The following is an 18,599-nucleotide window of genomic DNA, read 5'->3' on the forward strand; positions in this document are numbered from 1 at the left end:
GCTAGGTCCGGAAAGCGAGCCGTCAGAGTAATATCGACGCAGATCAGTCACCAGCGGGCCATTGCAATGTGTGAAGATAACTTTTATTCACCAAGAACGTCGCAAGATGCATTCTATTCTGCCATGCCGCGCATTAAACAAAGTCATTACATGTACCCCTACCCTTCTCTCGGATAGATATCAATGCCTCATCATCACAAACTTAAGAAATATTAAAACAACTTCGAAGAACACCCCCTGCTGTGTCACCAAAATCAGCACGCTGATCTACCTCCCGAACAAACTAATCCGGAACTTGCCCTTCTTCCCCTGCATCGAGCTGCGCCCGCTCATCGGCCTCTCGTCGTAGCTCATGATGCTCGACGCCGGGCGCCCCAGCGTCCGCGGCGGGCTGTCGTTGTACATCTGGTGCTGCTGCTGCGAAGACGCCTGCGGGTGTATCTGCTGCTGCTGCTGCTGCTGCTGCGGTTGGGGGATCGGCATGGCGTAGTCCCCGCGCAGGGCCTTCTCGACGTCGAGGTGCTGGCGCTCGTACTCGTCGTGCTTGCCCTTGGCGTCGACAAACCGCTGCTCGGCCTGGCGCCGGCGCTCCTGCAGCGCGCGCAGCTCCGCGTCGAGCTGCGTCATCTGGCCCTGCGCCTCCTCCATAAGGTTGTGGTACTCGAGCATCTTGCGCTGCAGCGGCTCCAGCACGCTCTTGGAGATGGAGGGGCTCTGCAGGCGCGAGATCTCGTCGCCGGCGAGGCCGAGGTTCATGCCGGCCGTCGGTGGGGAGGGCGGGCGCAGGCCGGCGGGGTTGGAGGGCGCGCGCTGCGGGTGGTGGTCGCCGTTGTTGTTGATTCGGGGAGAGGAGGAGGCGGCGCCGCCGGACATTTGGAGGGCGGGGTCGGAGGCAGTGGGCGCGCCGGAGGTGGAGGACTGGCGGCGCGCGTGGCGTTCTGTGCGCCGGCGGGAGTAGCCTCCTGCACCTGCCCCTGCTCCTCCGGCGGCGGCGGCGGCGGCGCGGGAGGCCGGGGACCACTCGTCTTCGGGGTTGCCGGCGTAGGGGGGCAGTTGGGAGTTGACGGGCGGCGGCTGAGGGTATGAGCGGCGGTTCTGGGAGGCGTTTGCCATGGAGGGGGGGCCGCTTCGGGGGCCGGCGGCGCGGGCTTGGGTGCGCGCGCCGGCGGGCTGGGTTGTTGGGACTACTCGCTGCTGCATTGTGGAAGACATTGTCAGCTGTTGTGTCTTTGTCGCGGGGTTCGCGATCGCGGTCGTGGTGGTGGTTTGTGGTGTTTGTGTGAGGTAATGGATGTGTATGTGCGCGTAGGTGTATGTGTGTGTTCGTCTGATGTTTTTTGGGCAGCACGAGCAAGCGGGTGTGCCCGTGTTTAGGTGTGAAAAGGGAGGGGAGGAGAGGTGGGAGGTTGGGGGGTGCGAGCGCTGGCTCCTTGTACGACAAAAGAGTTTGAGGAGGTAGTATGAGGTAAGAAATTCTGGAGGCTGGTGGCACGGTGCCTGTACCAGCTACCAGCTCCAAAGCAGATCTTGCTTTTCCCTCGGGCTCCGTGCTCTCTCTGTTTCTACTTTGTGTGGGATGTTCGCTGTAAGCCAAGGCAATCTAACTCACCTGTTGATGGGCCGCCTGGGCGAGGACGGCGTCGTGCAGCTCCGAGTTTGTCTGCTCGCTGGGGGCGCCGGTGGTGAAGCGAGAGTCGTCGTCGAGGGAGGGGGATCGAGGGCGGCGGTAGCGACCGTTGCCGGTGCCGTTGTTGGTGTTTCGCGGCTGGCGGTCGTTTGTCTCATACTGGCCGCCGTAGTCGACAAAGTCGCCGGGGAACATGGGCGGTGATCCCTGGTGGTGGTGGTTCTGCTGCTGGATGCCCATGGCCATGATTGCGAGGAAGGCCGCCGTTTGAGCGTTGTCGAGGGGGACAGTGGGAGGAGGACGAATGAGACACTACGCTGTAACTTTGCGTCTGGGTTCTGGGATTGGCGTCTCTCTTCGCTCTTGATGGAGGCTGGGAAAGACACGAATGGAAGCTTGGTGATTAGGGGCCAACCCTGAACAACGACAAAAAAACGTTTGTACTTTTTGACAGGTGCAAAAAGACCGAGATCAACAGAATGGAACGACGGGAGCTAGGAAAGAAAGAAAACACAGACATTTCCTTCTTTCTCGAGCGAAGAGACAGACTATTACATTGACAGTATCCAAGTGGCTGGGAAAAGGCGACGGCACTAACAATTTTCGCAGCAGAGTCCACAATGGCACGACGACGATTACGTGCATTGGCCCATTGGCCCGTTGGGTGGTGGGCTGTCACTCTGTCTGCGCTGAGCTCGGGAATGTCAGTGGCTGGGTCCCCACTAAGCGTCTCCCGTCGCCTGTAACTGGTCGGCTCCCACGCCCCCGCGGGTCCCCGTCGGGAGCAGCCAAGGAGCGTCCCCTTTTTTTTTCTCCCAGCCGCTCAAGTTTCAACGGCCAGGGTCCATCCTCCCACCGCACCCTGGCCTATTAAAAGAGATGGCGGCGGGAAGAGACTGGTGGACTATTGGACTGCGGCCAATGTCGATGTCTGCTGCCGTGATTGCTGCATGCGAGATGTGTTGTTTGCCTGGTGGCTGCTTTTTTTCGTATATGTGGCTGATCGCTACTTGACGCAATTGGATGAACTGGTGCTTGTTCGTCCAGGGGGTTGTGCGATTGGCGATCTCCATCGAGCCTACCCAAGTGGTTGACGATGGTGATGGCTAAAGACACATTACAGCTTCAAGACCCATTTTGGGCTGTCATGCTTTGGGCTTCAAGGGTGGCCACGTTGTGTCTGCTAACGAGAGACGCCAATCAACTGTGACGAGCGGGGCTGGTCGTTGCTGAAGAAGAGCGTGTTTGATGCGAGAGATAAGAGGAAACCGCATTTGTGACAAGTCTTGAATGGCTTCATGATGAAAGACGGTAAAACAACGGCCCCTACCCCACAAGCGGTATACCTACCCCAGGGAGACACCCTAAGACACTGAGAGACAGTACGTCTTAAAATCTCCGGTAAGCGAAACATGGCCACAACAAGTCTGCATGGAAGGTTGCGACATGCTGCGGGCGGACTTCGTCATAAACGAATTGCGAGTCGCGGGGTGATGGGCGGTGAAAGCAGCGCAACGCCGGCACAGCACCGGGCCGGTGGAGAGATAGCGAGGACCGGAAGGCCAGTCGCCGATTCCGGTGCCTGCGAACCGGAGATTTCGGAGGGTGGATCGGAGGTGGGCCCCGGTACTAGCTCCGCGCACGGACCATCGTCAAACCCAATTGGCCTGGGCGGTGACATTTCCGAATTTCGCGACCATCGATAAGCTCCCTCCAGACCAACAACTTCTCACCACTCATGAGCCATCAACGCCAGAATGCCAAGGAAAGCGACCACCAGCATGGGTCACAACGAGCTCCAACCTCATGGTGACGAGAAGGACACAATGACGGAGCAGGAGCGGAAGTATGAGCCAACTAACTCATTTCACGAATTATTCGTTTGCGACGGCTAACGCAACCTGTCTAGACGACTTCGCAACCGCCTCTCCCAGCAGGCCTTCCGGCGCAGACAGCAGGAGCGCATCCGAGAACTCAGCAATAGGGTCAACACGGATCAGAAACCAGAAGATGAGCGAGTTGCAGCTCTCCAGCAGGAGAACCGTCAGCTCCGGGCGCAATTGGTCGAGGTGCAGACGAGACTATCTCGACTCATGGCCAACTTGCAAGGGTTGAATGATACTGTGTCCAAGACGCTCAACGACACAGCTTCTGGTGGTTGCAAGACACACGAGGGCCCGAGTGAGATTGAAGAAAGTCACTTGCATCAATCAGGAACGGCTGATGCCCTTGCGCTACGGTCGATGGACATTACGTCGTTTGACACCACACTATTTGACTTTGATGCTCACCTGGGACATCAACCTGCAGCAGGTAGGTGCTCATTTTCATCAGCATGACAACACATACTGACTCTTTAAAGGACATCTTGACGACACTGGTTCCCTGCCAGAATTGATCAACGCCGCCGGCATCAGCCCTCTTTATAACCAGATCCCGAACATCTGGAGCTTTGAGTACCAAACCGGCGTTGAGCCATACCAGGCAGCCATGGCAGCGACCCAAGAGTCAAGCTTGGTCTTCAGGAAGAATTGGACGCTATCAAATTCGCCATTCTCGGACCACATCCAGCTTCTCCAGCGACTATTGAAGAGCAAGTTGGCTGCCTCCGGATTCTCTCCTGAAGGCCAGCCCTCAATGCAAGGGTAACCAACTCATCACCCCAAGCACAAACTAAATATACACACCGGCTAACCTTCCAAAGCATCTACCAACCAGTCCTCATGGTCCTTTCAATGTTCAACAGCATGACTCGCCCTGACGTGATGGCCTGGTACGCCAAAACACGCTTCTTCCACATCATCGAGCTCACCGCCTGGCAACTCTACCCCTCCGCCGCCACCTTCGACAAGCTTCACCAGCGCTACCGGCCAACAGAGGCGCAGATGAAGCACCCGCACCCCCGCGTCATCGACTGGATTCCCTTCCCCTCCATCCGCGACCGCCTCATCCAGCTGCACGCCGCCAACCCCCACATCGACCAGATCTTCTGCGACGCCGTCACCGGCTACGTCGTCGAGACCACCATGTCCGACCTCGTCCGCGGCGCGCCCGACGTCACCGTCTACATCCGCGTCACCGACCTCATCACGGCCATGTCAACCACCGCCGCCGACGAGGATGCCGACACGACGACGCCGGCAGTTACGCTCCCGGCGCCGGACGTGACGGCCCTCTTCTCGTCGCCGGCGTACGCCCGCGCCGCGTTCAAGCAGCTCAACATGGACAAGGGCGCGTCGTATTACAAGATCGACCCGGCCTTCTACGCGAAGTACCCCGAGCTGTTCGACCACGCCAACGACCTCACCGCAACCGGCGTTCCCCTGCGCCCGAGGTCCCAAAAGGTCCTCACATACCCGCGGCCCCTCGACGCCTCAACCGTGGAGACGTACCGCAGTTTCATCGACTTCTCGCTGGACGCGTCGCAGACGATATCCTCGTGACCACCCCCCCGAAAAAACGCACGCTGAGGGACACACGGGTCAACACCAAGCTCCCTGCTCCCTGCCAAAAAGATAAGACAACCCGGGATCCCCATCCGGTCCCCGCGATGCCGAACATATCCGCCACCACGCCGCAAGTAGCCGTACTTCATTTTAGAGTTTCGAGACACACGCGACATGTTCCTGTCAGTGTTTTGTTGAGCATGAGCACCGACCCACCGGGTTCCCGCACTGACTAACGTAGCAGTTAGTAACCCGCTCGGATTTTATGTCATCGGACGATAATGCGTTCCACGGCGCTCCATGCCATTAGCAACACAAAACGATCAAGGTCAAAATGTATATAGAAATTACCCCGGGAGCTGCGGGTTGAGCACACAACCTCCCTCCCTCCCTCCATCATCTCCCTAATCAACAATCACCAGCCCAAAATGCCCTCCCAATTCCCCGCGCCCACAGCGGCCCCCCGCTACAGCTTCCTCGACGACTACTCCGAAGGCGCCCACCCAGCCCTGCTCAAAGCCATCATCGCCACAAACACAACCCAAGAAACCGGCTACGGCGGCGACACCTGCTGCGAGGTCGCCCGCGGCCACATCAGGCGGCACCTCGGCCGCGCGGACGTGGGCATCTTCTTCGTGCCCAGCGGCACCTCCGCCAACGCCATCTCCATCGCCGCCTGCCTGCGCCCGCACGAGGCCGTCATCGCCGCGTCCTCGGGCCATATCGTCACGCGCGAAACGGGCGCCGTCGAGGCGTCCGGGCACAAGATCATCAACGTCCCGCCGCTGGACGGCGGCAAGCTCACACCCGCGTCGATCCAGCGCGCTGTTGATGATAACTGGCACTTCCCGCACATGGCGAAGCCGAGGCTGGTGTACATCTCCAACGCTACGGAGATCGGGACGGTGTACACGAAAGCGGAGCTCGCGGCGATCAAGCAAATATGCGAGGCCAACGGATTGCTTCTATTCCTCGACGGCGCGCGTATCGGGACTGCGCTGGCTAGTCCCGCCAACGACATGACGCTCCGCGACATTCTCGACCTCACAGACATCTTCTGGATCGGCGGCACAAAAAACGGCGCCCTCCTCGGCGAGGCCGTGGTCGTCAAGGACGCAAGATTAGCCTCCGAGTTCGAGTTCTACGTGAAGCAGCACGGCTCGCTGCTGGCCAAGAGCCGCGTCATGGGCGCGCAGTTCGCGGAGCTCTTCCGCGAGGAGCTGTACTTCGACCTCGCGCGGCAGGCGAACCTGTGCGCGGCGCGGCTGTCGGCGGGGATTGCGGCGGCGGGGTTCGGCGTGTACGCGGTGACGCAGACGAACCAGGTGTTTGCGGTGCTGCCGGTGGGTTTGATTGCGGCGCTGCAGGAGCGTTTTGTGTTTTACGTGTGGGAGAAGAGGGGCGATGGGGAGGCGGTTGTGAGGTTGCTTACGACGTGGGCGACGGAGGTGGGGGAGGTGGAGAGGTTTGTTGGGGTTGTTCAGGGGTGGGGGAAGGCTTGAGTTTGATGAAAGCGATGAATTAATGTTAAGAATGATAAAAATACAAGACTAATGCCATGATACCAACATCCGTACCCTCTTCCTGTAGCCTGGTCTTGATGCGGGATACCTCAAGAACAACTCCCTAAGCAGTCAAGCATATTAATCCCACTGCAGCACCGGCACATAAGGACACCTGACAGGCCTTCTACTAATCATACGGAAAGTGTATCCTCGGAACGCGGTGTAGTAAAGTATGTCAGTCAGACCAGGGAACTCGTCTGCTGCGCGCGCCAGCCAAACGACACTATCGTCCCATCCGTTGGTCCTATCTGGGACACAGAGGAAGACTCTCTTCAGGGTTCGAGGCAGGCTTGCAACGAAGTGCTCAGGCGGGCCGATGATCCAAGACAGCGAGGGGAGGTTTGCCGGTTGAGATGCTGCGGGACGCCTCTCACTGCCTCCAGCCACGGCATCCAGATCGACCCAAAGACTTTCCAGAACGTCGAATCCCCGCAGAGCGTCGATCAAATTGTCGGAGGTGGAGGATCCGCTGACGTAGTTGTTGCCGCCGATGGGCAGGAATCTGAGGCAGAGTGTACGGAGGGTTTTGCCATGGCAGGCTCCCAGAACGGCGACGACTTGAGAAGGCAGGGAGAGACTTGGTGTCCGTGTACTGGTGACGCTGTACTTGAAGGTTGAAAGCGGTGCGCAACGATGGAGGATGATTTCTAGTCCCTTGGGGACGAACGTGCTGTCGCTGAGAATGAGCGTAGTGACGTTGTCCAGGACGCCCAACAAAAAAGAGAATGGATTGTATCTCCATTCTAAGGTGCTCGTTTTCGAGTTCATGGTGTCGATGTAGAGATGTTTGACGGGTCCCAATCTCATCAGGAAGTCCAGATCATGACTTCCTAGACCGCTCGCTTGGGACCCCCTAAGAGAAATAGCCCTTAGCTGAGAGAGGTTCGGGATGAACTCGCGAGGGGACCACCCGTACCCATTGATCCTAGGTCTGAGTAGGTCCGAGTCCCTCACATCGACGCCAATGTCCTCCAGATTAGTCATCTGCGCCAGGACGATCTTGACGAGGATGCCGTAGCGCCTGATAGACGCGTTCCGATTAGACTTCTCCTCATAGGTGGATAGAAAGCCGGAGAGCCAGTCAGGCTGCGGCATCCTCCCATAGTTGCAGAGCATCTTGAGCCTCGCATCCTCGTAGTCCAGACGCAAGTCCTTGATCGCCATGAGAATGGGCAGCGTGTTGTCGGGACCAAGGTCCAGCGGACCGGGATCACGCCGTGATATGCAGATATAGAGCTGTTTGACTGCGAGGGCGAGCTCCGGGGCTGACTTGAAGAGCTTCAGGAGGTTGAAGAGCTCATGAAAGGAGTCACGGATGATGAGCGTGCGGTGGAGGAGGCCACGGTGCATGATGACGTTTCGGAAGTATCGGCTGGTTACGGAGAGGTCTCTAAGAGATCGCCATTCCAGCAGGAGGACCCTATCAATGGGGGTGTTCTCATGATTGGTCTTGGCGAAGCGGTCTCTCATCGGTTGCATCGGGCGGATGTAGTCGCATATCATCTCGATCAACTCAGACGGTAGACTGCTGAGGCGAGCCATTTTTGCGTTAACCAATGGATACAGCTATTGGGTGACACTGAAGTTCCAGGATGCCATAGAAGGCGAGGATGGATTGCTTGAGCGAGTAGTTGCTGATGTCGTCCAGAGTCGCAATGAATGGCACAAACGTGATGAGGACTAGAGCAGCAGCAGTTGATTTCAGATTTCATCAATATGCCGGCTTCATATACTTGAATCTCACCTGTTTAGAGCAAAGACGTATTCCTCAGTTGTCCAAATTGAATAGTAATGGAAGCGTTAACAAAGTTGTTGGGGTTCTCTAAAGCATTAAGCTGCGGAGTACACATAAAGCAGACATACAAAGCCTTTTCCCCATACCTTTCTTCTGGCAGCCATGCAGAACACAGGAGTTCACTTTGATTGAGTAAAATGGGAATAATAGAAACCTTTCAAAATGCTGTAGTCAAGATTGAACATGTTCCTCCAAAGCAGACTCAAAACTCTTCGCGAAATCATCGGACAAACCAGCCCAGATGGGTTGCCGCTAAAAGATGTCGCAACTTCACTAGAGCCACTGAAGGCGGTCGGGGCATGAAGAAGGGGGCTTTGTAAAAGGCCGCGATGGATGCTCTCTTTTGTGGAAAGATTCTTTGCATGCTTTCTAAGCCGGCTCTTGTCACCAAGGTATTACCGTTAGCTCACAGATGGATATCAACGACAGAGGACAAAGTCTTTTTAGAATTTCTTGATGGTGCTCGAGCTCAATGAGGCACCAAACGTAAGACGAAAGAATTCTACGTCTTTTATGTCTGAACTCATCTCTATTGCTCAAGATTGTAGCTGAAGTTCGAAGATGTGGAAACCCAATAAAAACTCTTCTTGCAGCCAATGAATGCCCCAGTACCGACCAATCGGCTGTGGCGTCCAAGATTATTTCGATAGACGCTCCAAGAAAACGTCATAGTTCTCAACCTTTCGAGGGGATGGTAGGGTCCACGAAGAAGTTGACGATGTCGTCTGCTCGCCCCAATGGGCATATCAAAGAGACGTCTTGAGATCTTCTCAGCTGATGAACGAGGGGTAGAGACCTGGCTCACTTACATTGGTCTGGACGGACGAGGACCATAGCCCCAACTGCAACATCGACGCCATATTTGGCGTAAGCTTCGCCATGACCAGCATGATAACTCTGGTCATCAACGAACACATCTTGGAGACCTAAGCATCAGATAGCTCTCGTCAGCGAAATGGATCCTTGATGAACACAAGTATGTGGTGTTGATGGACTTACGTCGCACTCCTCCATGCCCTGTGTTTGGAATGAAGAAGCTGGGAATCTTCCTCTCATCCAGCACTTTCCGGTCGGACCTGAGCAACAACACTGGGTGAAAACGTTCAAGAATCAGACGTTCCAGAGAAGCAGCCAGTTCCGAGGTAGCCTGGTATGATGATTAGAATATCAATGGCCTTGATAAAGGTCGTGTTGGCCGACACAGTGCTCAGCCTACCTGTGACAAACGAGCCGCGCCTTCTGCATCATTGATATCTCCCCCAAAAACGACCACGTGCCACCGTGAATCAGACTGCAAGGCCCTCGCCAATTGCATAACCCGGGCATCAAAAACACGGACTACTTGTGCGCTTGGGAATCTCATCCCCACACGAACACCCGATGCCAGCTGATCAGCTTCGCTTGGCCAAATCAGAATTGAGGGCTTGTACTCTATTGCGAGCCCGGCAGTGTATCTCCCTGATTTGATGAAATAGTCCTGAAAGTCTTCGGCAGTGACACCATGTTCCTTCCGATACGATGATGAAAATAGGTTGGTGAAGTGGCGATCGAACTCAATCAAGTCGTTGGCGGTTTCTTGCCGCTCGGAGACATATGTCTCCAATATCGCGGGGTCGTTCTGCATTTTTATCACAGCCGCGAGTTTCCACCCAATGTTGTATCCATCCTGAAGACTCACATTCATACCCTGGCCGGCTTTCGGGGAATGAGTGTGACATGCGTCCCCAGTCAGGAACACACGGTGGTCTTTGGTGAAGTTGTCTGCGAGGCGTTGGCCGATTGAATACGCGGAGAACCACGAAGTCTCTACAATATCCACTGTGTAAGGACTGAATATCTGGTCAACTCGATGCTTCACCTTGTCGGGTTTGACGTCGCTTGCCGCCCAGCCAGGCATCTCCATGTAGAATCGGACTTTCTCGTCTCCTTCTCGCGGGATGATCACGAGGTTGCCGGCTGAGGACTGCAGCACGCACTTCTTGCGGATGTCGGGGAAGTCTGTTTTGGCAAAGACGTCCATCACGGCCCAGACAGCGTCGGTGCTGTCCCCGACCATCTTGAACCCCAGTGATTTTCTGACGGAGCTGTGGGCACCGTCGCAACCCTTAAAGCACCCAGTTAGCAACTCGATTAGGTGTCGCAAATGATCGGAGTCGTACCAGGGCATATTTCGCTCGATACGTGCGCTCAACACCGTTTTCCACCGCCTTGACCGTGACGCAATGAGCCTTTCGATCCTTGGCTAACTGGCTGTCTACCTCGACACTCTGGACGTCGCTGCCATACTGGATATGAGGCTGCCCAGATACGCGTTCGATGTCTTTTATCATGAATTCGTTGATCCGGGCCTGAGTGTCTCGTTAGCCCTGTTCTTAAAGCCCTTCATGGAAAACATGCGTACTTGGTTCAGGATTACATGGGGCAGCCAACTCAACCCCGGCTCCGTGTCCGGCTCCAGGTGGGATCTCCGGATCCCGCCGTTACCGTCCGGAGTCCAAAATGCGAGCTCCAGAACATGATACGCTTCTTTCAACAAATCCTCCGACAGCCCCAGACTTTCCATAATCTCTACCGTCCGGCACTGCACGCCGTCGGCTTGGCCCTGCTGGAGCGGACCCTCCCGGCGCTCGAGGATCTTGAATTTGACCCCGCAACGAGCTAGCCAGACCGCTGCGCAGAGGCCCGCTGACCCGCTACCGCAGATAAGAACGTCGACTTCTTCGTCGGGCATGGTGGTGAGCTGTGTCTAAGAATCCACAATCGAGAAAGATTGTCACAAAAGAGGCAATGATGCAGGGGATTTGAATACGAAGCGAGTTGACTACGATCAATTTGATCCAGTCAACGGCTCTATCGGGATGACCGGGCGATGCTGAGGGCGGGGTTAAGTCAATCTCCCCGATCGGATTGCCGTGCGGGGTGATCACTGATCGTGGCGCAACGGGGTTCTTTGTCTTTCATAGCCCGCGAAGATCTGTTGAATGATCAGGTCGGATAATGCCAGCGAATGAATTGTCGTACTACGGCCGCAGATGGGATCGACGTAGGTGAATTGCCAATTGAATGCCAGGAATGTTCTGCCCGCAATAAGCTCGGGTCGTCATCAAAGGCTATTGTCAAGCTTAGTGAGCCTCAACCTTCTTTAAGTTGACGACTTTCCTTCCCAATTGGCTACGAACATAACGCGATGTATATTTTTCAAAACCAATGCATAACTGAGTCTTGCCGGGTTACTTACCACGCTTTCTATTTTTTCGGTATTCTGTTCTGACGAACATTGACAGTATGTGTGGAGCCTACTACCTAGGGAGGTATTATCTCACTTATCGCGGGTTCCCTGATCCTTATCACCCCATATCTGTTATTACAACGGCATATCGTACACAGTCTGACCCAACCCCTTGCTTTCCAGAAGTGTTGGGACGGTTGGTCTCCTTACTTTCATGAGGTCATAGAAGCCTGTTGCCCCCACAGAAGCGGATGTTATCTCACGAATCCAATGCAAAGGATTCTAGTACTTACTGTTGGAAACTTGGCGTCAGCACTACGTCCCCGGCAATTGATCCCTTCAACACCTTGGCGATTTATCTTGGCGATTGAGATACCGCACTCTTGGTCGGCAAGAAGCCTTGCAATCATGCCGACAGGCACTGCAACCTGAGCATCTGTGCCTCAATTGCGGAGGGCAGGCAGGGGTGATGGCGCCAACGCCACGTTCAAATCGGCTTGGTCGCAGAGGCCACCCTCAGCCCCTCTCCTAGCCTAGAACGTCAAACTTCTCAATGCAGAAATCCCATCTCGCTGTTTTTGAGAGATTTAATCGTAAGGGATACAGTGGCGATGAAATGGCGTACAAACTTGGTACAAAAAAACAATTTTCCACAGACAACAATGGTTGGCGTTACGTGATGAGGGCCTTAACGGCCTGTCTTGCCAACGGCCCCGACTAGTGGTAAGGTTCTTATGTTAAGTCGAATGAGGAAGGTGATAGTACTAGCTTGGGCCTTTTGTTAAGAACAGTCAGTGGGAACTGTGGAATTCGGGACCGCGGGCCAGTTCTGGGCGTTTCCCGCCAAACCCCTGTCGCGTTGCAGTGCTGCTACTGCAGAGGGGATATTACCATGACACCACGAGATGGTCTGCATGTTGCTATCTGCAGGCCAAGGAAGGAAGGTAAACAGATGGACTTTTGCCCGGTGCAGCAGCGCCGCATGCATGGCAGGGCATATAAAAGCGACTTCCATGCCTCCCGGACAATACTTCATGAGCTGCTCGCCATCTTGTTCTGCTTGCACTCTGCAGTGGATCAGCTCAGCCATTCGTTGTTTTCGGTCTCGTCAGACTGAATATCAGACACAGCCATGAAGTTCTCTCTGGCTGATAGCAGCGCTGTTGTGCTTGCTCTGGCAACTCAGCTTGCCAGCGCGGCCGATTGCAATGCCGACAACTGTCTCCGCGCTCTGAGGGCCACTCAGACTCCGGGTCGCCTTGAGACTGCGCGTGCTTTCTGTGCCACTTTCACGGCTGGCACAGTTGCACCCACTGCTACTCCGGCCTTTGCCCTCGACAACTGCAAGGCCAACCAAGTCGGCAATGCTGAGGTCCGCATCTCGAGTGCCTGCTCCTGCATTGCTGCGCCGTCGACCACCACCAGCGTGGGTACTCCCACTGGCGCGGCTTGCTCTGCAGTCAGTGCTTCATGGGCCGCCCAGCTCGCAGCAACGGCTACGCCGACTGTGGAGGCCAAGCTTGCCTACGACTGCATCAACTCTGCGCCTCTGAACAAGGCGGCGGCTCTAAAGTTCATTGAAGAGCTGAAGCCGTACCTGGAGTGGCAGTCCGACTTGGCTTTCTTGAAGGACCCCCCTGCCGACTACTTCTTCCCGCCCCACGATCTCTTCGGTGCCCTTGACAAGGTCCGTGCCGGCATCGAGGCTGACCAGTACCCCAACGAATACTCCTGGCAACAAGACATGTTCATCAATGTCTTCGGACCCGGCCATGACGGACATTTGTACGTCTACTCAGACATTCTCACCAACGCCATTGAATGGCAGCGGCCCTACGGTCTTGTCTCGATCAGCGAGGACGGTAGCTCCACGCCGGTTATCAAGATCTACGAGGACATCATCTCCACTCCCGACACCGCGTCCGCCCTGACTCTCATCAACGGTGTTGATGCGGTCAAGTTCATCGAGGACCTCATTTTCAAGGTCACCGGTAACCAGGATGCCGATTCTGCCTACAATTCCATGTTCTACGAGAAGGCCTACGGAGCCGTTGGAGGCACGGGCTACTTCAAGCGGGGCGGCCGCACCCGTTACGTCTACCCTGGCGAGGCCACTTCCTTCACCTTCGAGAACGGCACCTCTGTAGAGCTTTCCAACGTTGCCAGACTCAAGGGCAACTGGACCGGTGTCGTCGACGGCACCACGTTCTTCAAGAAGTTCGCCCCGGGCGCCGTCGCCGCCAAGGAGGCCGCCCCCACCACCAGCGCCACACCGACTAGCTCCGCCGTACCCGCTGCCACCCCTACTGGGGTGCCCGGCTACCCTGCCCCTGTCATCATCAGCAGCGACGAGATCGTCTCCGGCTACTTCATTGACCAGCCGGGTTTCGAAGATGTCGCCGTCCTGGCTATGCTCTCTTTCTCACCCGAGGACCCTCCTGAGTTCCAGAGGGTTGTTCAGGATTTCTTCGCGGCTGCTGTGCGCGCCGGAAAGACCAAGCTCGTCGTCGATGTGCAGGTTAACGGCGGTGGCTACATCTTCCAGGGCTATGACACGTAAGTGACCTCCCGTCTTTCAGGTTGATGTGCTTCGACTTGACGAGAAGGGTGTTGCTTACACATTTTCACAGATTCCGACAGATCTTCCCCGACATCGTCCAGGAGGGCACTGGCCACTGGCGCTACTCCCCTGGCTTCAAGGCCGTCTCGGAAGTGTTCTCCAAGAACTGCGAGGGATATGACCCTAAGACAGCTTCTGACGAACTCATTCAACAGTGTGAGGCCGTTTACAACTGGGGCTACGACCTAGACAGAAACCTAGACAAGTTCACTTCCTACTCGGACAAGTTCCCTCCGGTAAGTTCTCCACTGCACATACGCGACTCAATTTTCAAATTGCTAACATGGGCATTCAAGGCCGTGTACAAGGATGACCAGTACACAGACCTCATCCAGTGGGACTTCAACAACCCCCTGGACACCACCAACACCACTTATGGTATTGGGTACGACATCACTGGTTACGGCTCTCGCAAGAACTTCACCAGGCCCTTTGGCGGACCTGAGAACATTGTTCTCCTCTTTGACGGCTACTGCGCTTCGACTTGCACCCTCTTCTCTCAGTTCATGAAGTGGGACGCCGGAGTCAAGAGCATCGCCATGGGCGGTCGTCCCGAAATCAAGGGCAAGATCCAGGGCGTCGGCGGCGTCAAGGGCTCGCAGAGCTACGGCTTCAGCAGTGTCTACGGCTACACACAGCTCGCGAAGGAGAACACCAAGGACCCAGCCTTGATTGCGGAGCTCGACCGCTTCACAACATACGTCACCTCCCGTTCTTCAGCTGCCGGCGTCAACGTCAAGGACGAAATCCTTCGCCAGAACTGGGACGACGGCACCCCCGCGCAGTTCATTGCCGAGTACTCTGACTGCAGACTTTTCTGGGAGGCCAGCATGCACACCGACATCACCAACCTCTGGAAGGCCGCCGCTACGGCCGCTTTCAAGGGCGGAAAGTGCGCTTTTGGCGGCATTGACTACGCCTCCACTGGATCAGCTGCGAAGCGTACTGCTGAGCGCCCGGCGCCCTTTAACAGGCCTCGTATTGGTATCCCGAAGGGTGTGCCGAAGCGCGTGCCTGTGGCCAGGCGCGACGTCGAAGCTCCCAAGCCGTGGACTTTCGAGGCCAACCAGCTCATGGTTGCTGAGAACTAAGGCGGGATATTTTCGACGTCGAATAAGTAATAGAGTAATCTAATAATATTAGTTATTAAAGATACCCATGGTCCATACCAAGACTTTGTTGAATTGACCTTTCGCGAGCTCTCTAAGCTTTGCATGTGAATGGAAAAATCCAAAGTGAACAGTTGTCTTTTGAACCCTTGACCGCCAAACGACGAACGTTCACATCGCTATGACTGCCGTGCGACGACTGAAGCTCCATCTTAATATCTGATTCTTCGTGACAGCTAAGGTAGAAATTAACGATACCCCTTTCTTTCCAGATGGGCAGTGAAGTATGGATCTGGTAACCAGTCACTGTTCGGGTTCGCCCATCTTCTGTTGAACCATCAAAGCAAACCGTACATATAAGCTTTTGGGGAAGTCGTGATTCCTGGTTCACCAAAGGCGGCTCTTCAAACCCTGGGTGTGGTGTTCCAATATGATCTCACGATTTGCGGGGAGTTGTTAGCGACGATGGCCTCCTTTTTCCCTCGTGAACCGTTTTCGTTAATTGCGCCAATGACGGCTCTGAGAGCGCTCTCGACAGTTGACACGCTGAATTGAAAGGTCATCGTCTACTTCCCTACGATACAGTCTAAAGACTTGCCTTGAGCGGGTTATTGCCTCCGGCGCTTAGCGGTTCTTCCGTGTGGTTGCTGGCTTACTCGCGATTTGCAATGACGTGATGTTTGATATGAAGTGGCCTTATTATCCAAATTGTCGATGTGCATCACGGTCTACATCCGATCTGGTAGGAGGTGTGCTAGAAACAAATGACATCACTGAGCCCGACGAATAGGGAGGAGCTTGCAGATGCCATATTCGAAAAGGCCGAGGGCTGGCTGGGCTTCCGTATATTGCCAAGAGACAGGGGTTCGGGAATCATTTCAGTGAAGCTCATTCCTGAGTGCGTCGCCACAACGCGACCTGCATATCGACGCCTTAGTGCTGACGTACCCGAACTTGAAGTGCCCAAAATCACTCAACTGGGCATGATGCTCTGGCATGTTCCATCTTGACCGGGCGCAAAGCTCGTACTAGCGGATGATCGTTTTCAAGATGTTTTGCATGGTCTCTAAAACCAAATGGGGAGCAAGTCGTAGGCTGCCGGTGTCCATCCAGGACTATGCGCCAGCTCCTTTGTATCCCACACCGTAAGAATCCAGCCTGCCAATGATTGGAGAGCTGGCTCAGAGAAGGGAAGAAGTTGCAATATCATTCGAAACCGTTAACAACCCACGCGTGGGGCCACTTTCCCAAGTCCCTATTCTCCCAGCCATACTCTCAGCTCCACTACGTATCAAGCTTTCAAGCCCCTGGCGTGTGTGGTCAACCTAACATTAATTCATTGCCAAGCCAAAGGTTCATTTTATTCTCCCCGTTGGAGCTTACTGCTTATCTGCACCACAAATATGAGAAGTCCTATTTTCGCATGGCTTCTCGCCGTATTTCCCATCGCTACAGCCCTCCCGAACACCACAGTCGAAGTAGATCTCCTCTTTCCCCGCGAAAACACGACCTACACCCTCAACTCCACAGGCATCCCCGTCCTGCTGTCAATCCACAATCCTTCCACAGCTAACGCTTACGGCTGGACGTTCTATTGGGAAACATTTAAACAGCCGCATCCCGACCTGGATTGGCGTCTCCCCGTGAACAATATCTCCGCGCAGTTTGGAAACACAACTCGGTGGCCGGACAACCCGCATCTGATCACCAATACGACGGGTCCCCTTGAGGCGGGGACGTACACCTTCCACTGGAACCTCCAAGGCGGCCCTTGGTGCAAGTTCGAACCGGGATTCGGGAATTCATCTAGTATTGCGCTGCCTCTTGGCGGTGGATCGTTCGAGTTTCTGGTAGCGGACGAGACAGAGGCAGCGCCTGTCCTTGCTGGAGTTTGCGGCGAGGTGGCAGGAATGATGGACTATGCCTCCACGACTACTTTCGCGAATGACGGGATACCGGGGATGGGGGGTCACACGGTGACGTGCGGCGTTACAAGGAGCGTTACTGCTACGGCAGAGAGCTGTGAAGCCACACTCGATGAGGGGCAGGCGAGGAGCGTGTCGAGTTTGATGGGTTGGGGGGGAGTTTGCAACGGCGTCGGCGACGACAACGCCCACCACCACTGGTGGTAATGGCTCAAGCGAGGGGCGTGCTGTCTCGGCGCCAGTCCGGTTGTTGAGTTTGACGATGGCTTATATGCTTGTGCATATTGTCTGAGATGTGGGTATAGTTTTGAGAATGGTGATGCTTCCGGCTATGACGGTTGTCAGTCCGAGTTCACGCGTTTCGTGGAGCTCTACTGATTGTAGTACCGTTGAAACTATTGGCTTGATTGACTACCCTTTGCGCCAGTCGCCACACACTCTAGACGGCTTTCACCAAAAGATCGTCGTTGGTAATTAAGTCGCCCTGAACTCACGGCAACGTGCTAATTACCTTACTAAGGCCAAACAGCCTGGCTAGGCTCACTCTCCGGAGTAAGTTCCGGAGGGGATCCACCAGATCCGCTTGATCGGCCCCACCTGGATCGGAACACTGTGAATACCTGCCCAGTCGTAGACACCGAGTTATCGGGCCACGGCTCACTCACCTCGCCAAGGCATAGCTCGGTTCACGTCTCTTGATTGGTTTAGCTTTTACTTAAGTTGTTTGCAACCTGGTTTATGGTCAGATTCAACGCCTCAACTCTAACTCTGATGGTCAGCAATCCTAAGTCTCATGGGGATATTAAAAGAAGCAGGAAAGAAGCAACGTCAAATGGGCCGGCTGCCGCTTCGACGAGTCCGGAGACCCTCCTGTTCAGATGCGATCATAGCGGCACACTGAAATGTGAAAGGAAAGGAATCATGCCATACATAGCAAGAGCGGAGCGGAATCCTGGGGAAAATGTGGGCTGTTGCCCGCCGGCGAGCGCCAAGTGCCAAGTCGCCGCCGGCAAATCCGACCATGGCTGCATACCCGATTCCGCGGCTTTGATTTATCACAAGCGTCGGCTGTGACGAACCACAGTTCTACTTATTTTTCTATGTCTCTGAATATGATGCGGCTTCTATCTTTTTTTTTTTTTTTTTTTTTTGGACTTGGAGTACCACTTCCGAAAATTAATGTTGGCCGGATTCATGAATTTGAGGGAATAACTACTTGGCGTTGCTGGTTTTGGCAATCGACGGCAGTGGTCCAGCATTTTGAGCGCTCAAACGGACAAGTT

At 55.1% G+C, this 18,599-nt stretch overlaps 8 protein-coding genes across 8 annotated transcripts; 4 read left to right on the plus strand and 4 right to left on the minus strand.

Annotated features, from left to right (window-relative positions):
- Window positions 1-267: 267 nt before the first annotated feature.
- Window positions 268-1,200, minus strand: CGCS363_v006219 (uncharacterized protein; the record flags this gene model as incomplete). The annotated part of the gene is made up of 1 exon (XM_036638068.1): window positions 268-1,200. One exon carries the CDS (start codon window positions 1,198-1,200, stop codon window positions 268-270), a length of 933 nt encoding a protein of 310 aa, XP_036496157.1.
- Window positions 1,201-1,562: 362 nt separating this feature from the next.
- CGCS363_v006220 (uncharacterized protein) lies at window positions 1,563-1,873 on the minus strand (the record flags this gene model as incomplete). Its single annotated transcript, XM_036638069.1, has 2 exons — window positions 1,563-1,565; window positions 1,610-1,873. The coding sequence occupies 2 exons, from the start codon at window positions 1,871-1,873 to the stop codon at window positions 1,563-1,565; spliced, it is 267 nt and encodes an 88-aa protein (XP_036495256.1).
- A 1,535-nt stretch (window positions 1,874-3,408) lies between these two features.
- CGCS363_v006221 (uncharacterized protein) lies at window positions 3,409-5,070 on the plus strand (the record flags this gene model as incomplete). Its single annotated transcript, XM_036638070.1, has 4 exons — window positions 3,409-3,473; window positions 3,537-3,940; window positions 3,990-4,272; window positions 4,332-5,070. The coding sequence occupies 4 exons, from the start codon at window positions 3,409-3,411 to the stop codon at window positions 5,068-5,070; spliced, it is 1,491 nt and encodes a 496-aa protein (XP_036495257.1).
- A 431-nt stretch (window positions 5,071-5,501) lies between these two features.
- ltaE (Low specificity L-threonine aldolase) lies at window positions 5,502-6,575 on the plus strand (the record flags this gene model as incomplete). The annotated part of the gene is made up of 1 exon (XM_036638071.1): window positions 5,502-6,575. The coding sequence occupies one exon, from the start codon at window positions 5,502-5,504 to the stop codon at window positions 6,573-6,575; it is 1,074 nt and encodes a 357-aa protein (XP_036495258.1).
- A 141-nt stretch (window positions 6,576-6,716) lies between these two features.
- Window positions 6,717-8,180, minus strand: CGCS363_v006223 (uncharacterized protein; the record flags this gene model as incomplete). The annotated part of the gene is made up of 1 exon (XM_036638072.1): window positions 6,717-8,180. The coding sequence occupies one exon, from the start codon at window positions 8,178-8,180 to the stop codon at window positions 6,717-6,719; it is 1,464 nt and encodes a 487-aa protein (XP_036495259.1).
- A 1,186-nt stretch (window positions 8,181-9,366) lies between these two features.
- On the minus strand, window positions 9,367-11,164 carry terD (FAD-dependent monooxygenase terD; the record flags this gene model as incomplete). Its single annotated transcript, XM_036638073.1, has 5 exons — window positions 9,367-9,374; window positions 9,433-9,580; window positions 9,809-10,537; window positions 10,593-10,781; window positions 10,835-11,164. 5 exons carry the CDS (start codon window positions 11,162-11,164, stop codon window positions 9,367-9,369), a joined length of 1,404 nt encoding a protein of 467 aa, XP_036495260.1.
- Window positions 11,165-12,794: 1,630 nt separating this feature from the next.
- Window positions 12,795-15,373, plus strand: ustP-6 (Peptidase S41 family protein ustP; the record flags this gene model as incomplete). Its single annotated transcript, XM_036638074.1, has 3 exons — window positions 12,795-14,218; window positions 14,293-14,518; window positions 14,579-15,373. 3 exons carry the CDS (start codon window positions 12,795-12,797, stop codon window positions 15,371-15,373), a joined length of 2,445 nt encoding a protein of 814 aa, XP_036495261.1.
- A 1,421-nt stretch (window positions 15,374-16,794) lies between these two features.
- CGCS363_v006226 (uncharacterized protein) lies at window positions 16,795-17,523 on the plus strand (the record flags this gene model as incomplete). The annotated part of the gene is made up of 1 exon (XM_036638075.1): window positions 16,795-17,523. One exon carries the CDS (start codon window positions 16,795-16,797, stop codon window positions 17,521-17,523), a length of 729 nt encoding a protein of 242 aa, XP_036495262.1.
- Window positions 17,524-18,599: the final 1,076 nt, after the last annotated feature.

The sequence above is a fragment of the Colletotrichum siamense genome (assembly GCF_013390195.1).
Source record: "Colletotrichum siamense strain Cg363 chromosome Unknown KSG_Cg363_contig04, whole genome shotgun sequence".
Lineage (NCBI taxonomy): Eukaryota > Fungi > Ascomycota > Sordariomycetes > Glomerellales > Glomerellaceae > Colletotrichum > Colletotrichum siamense.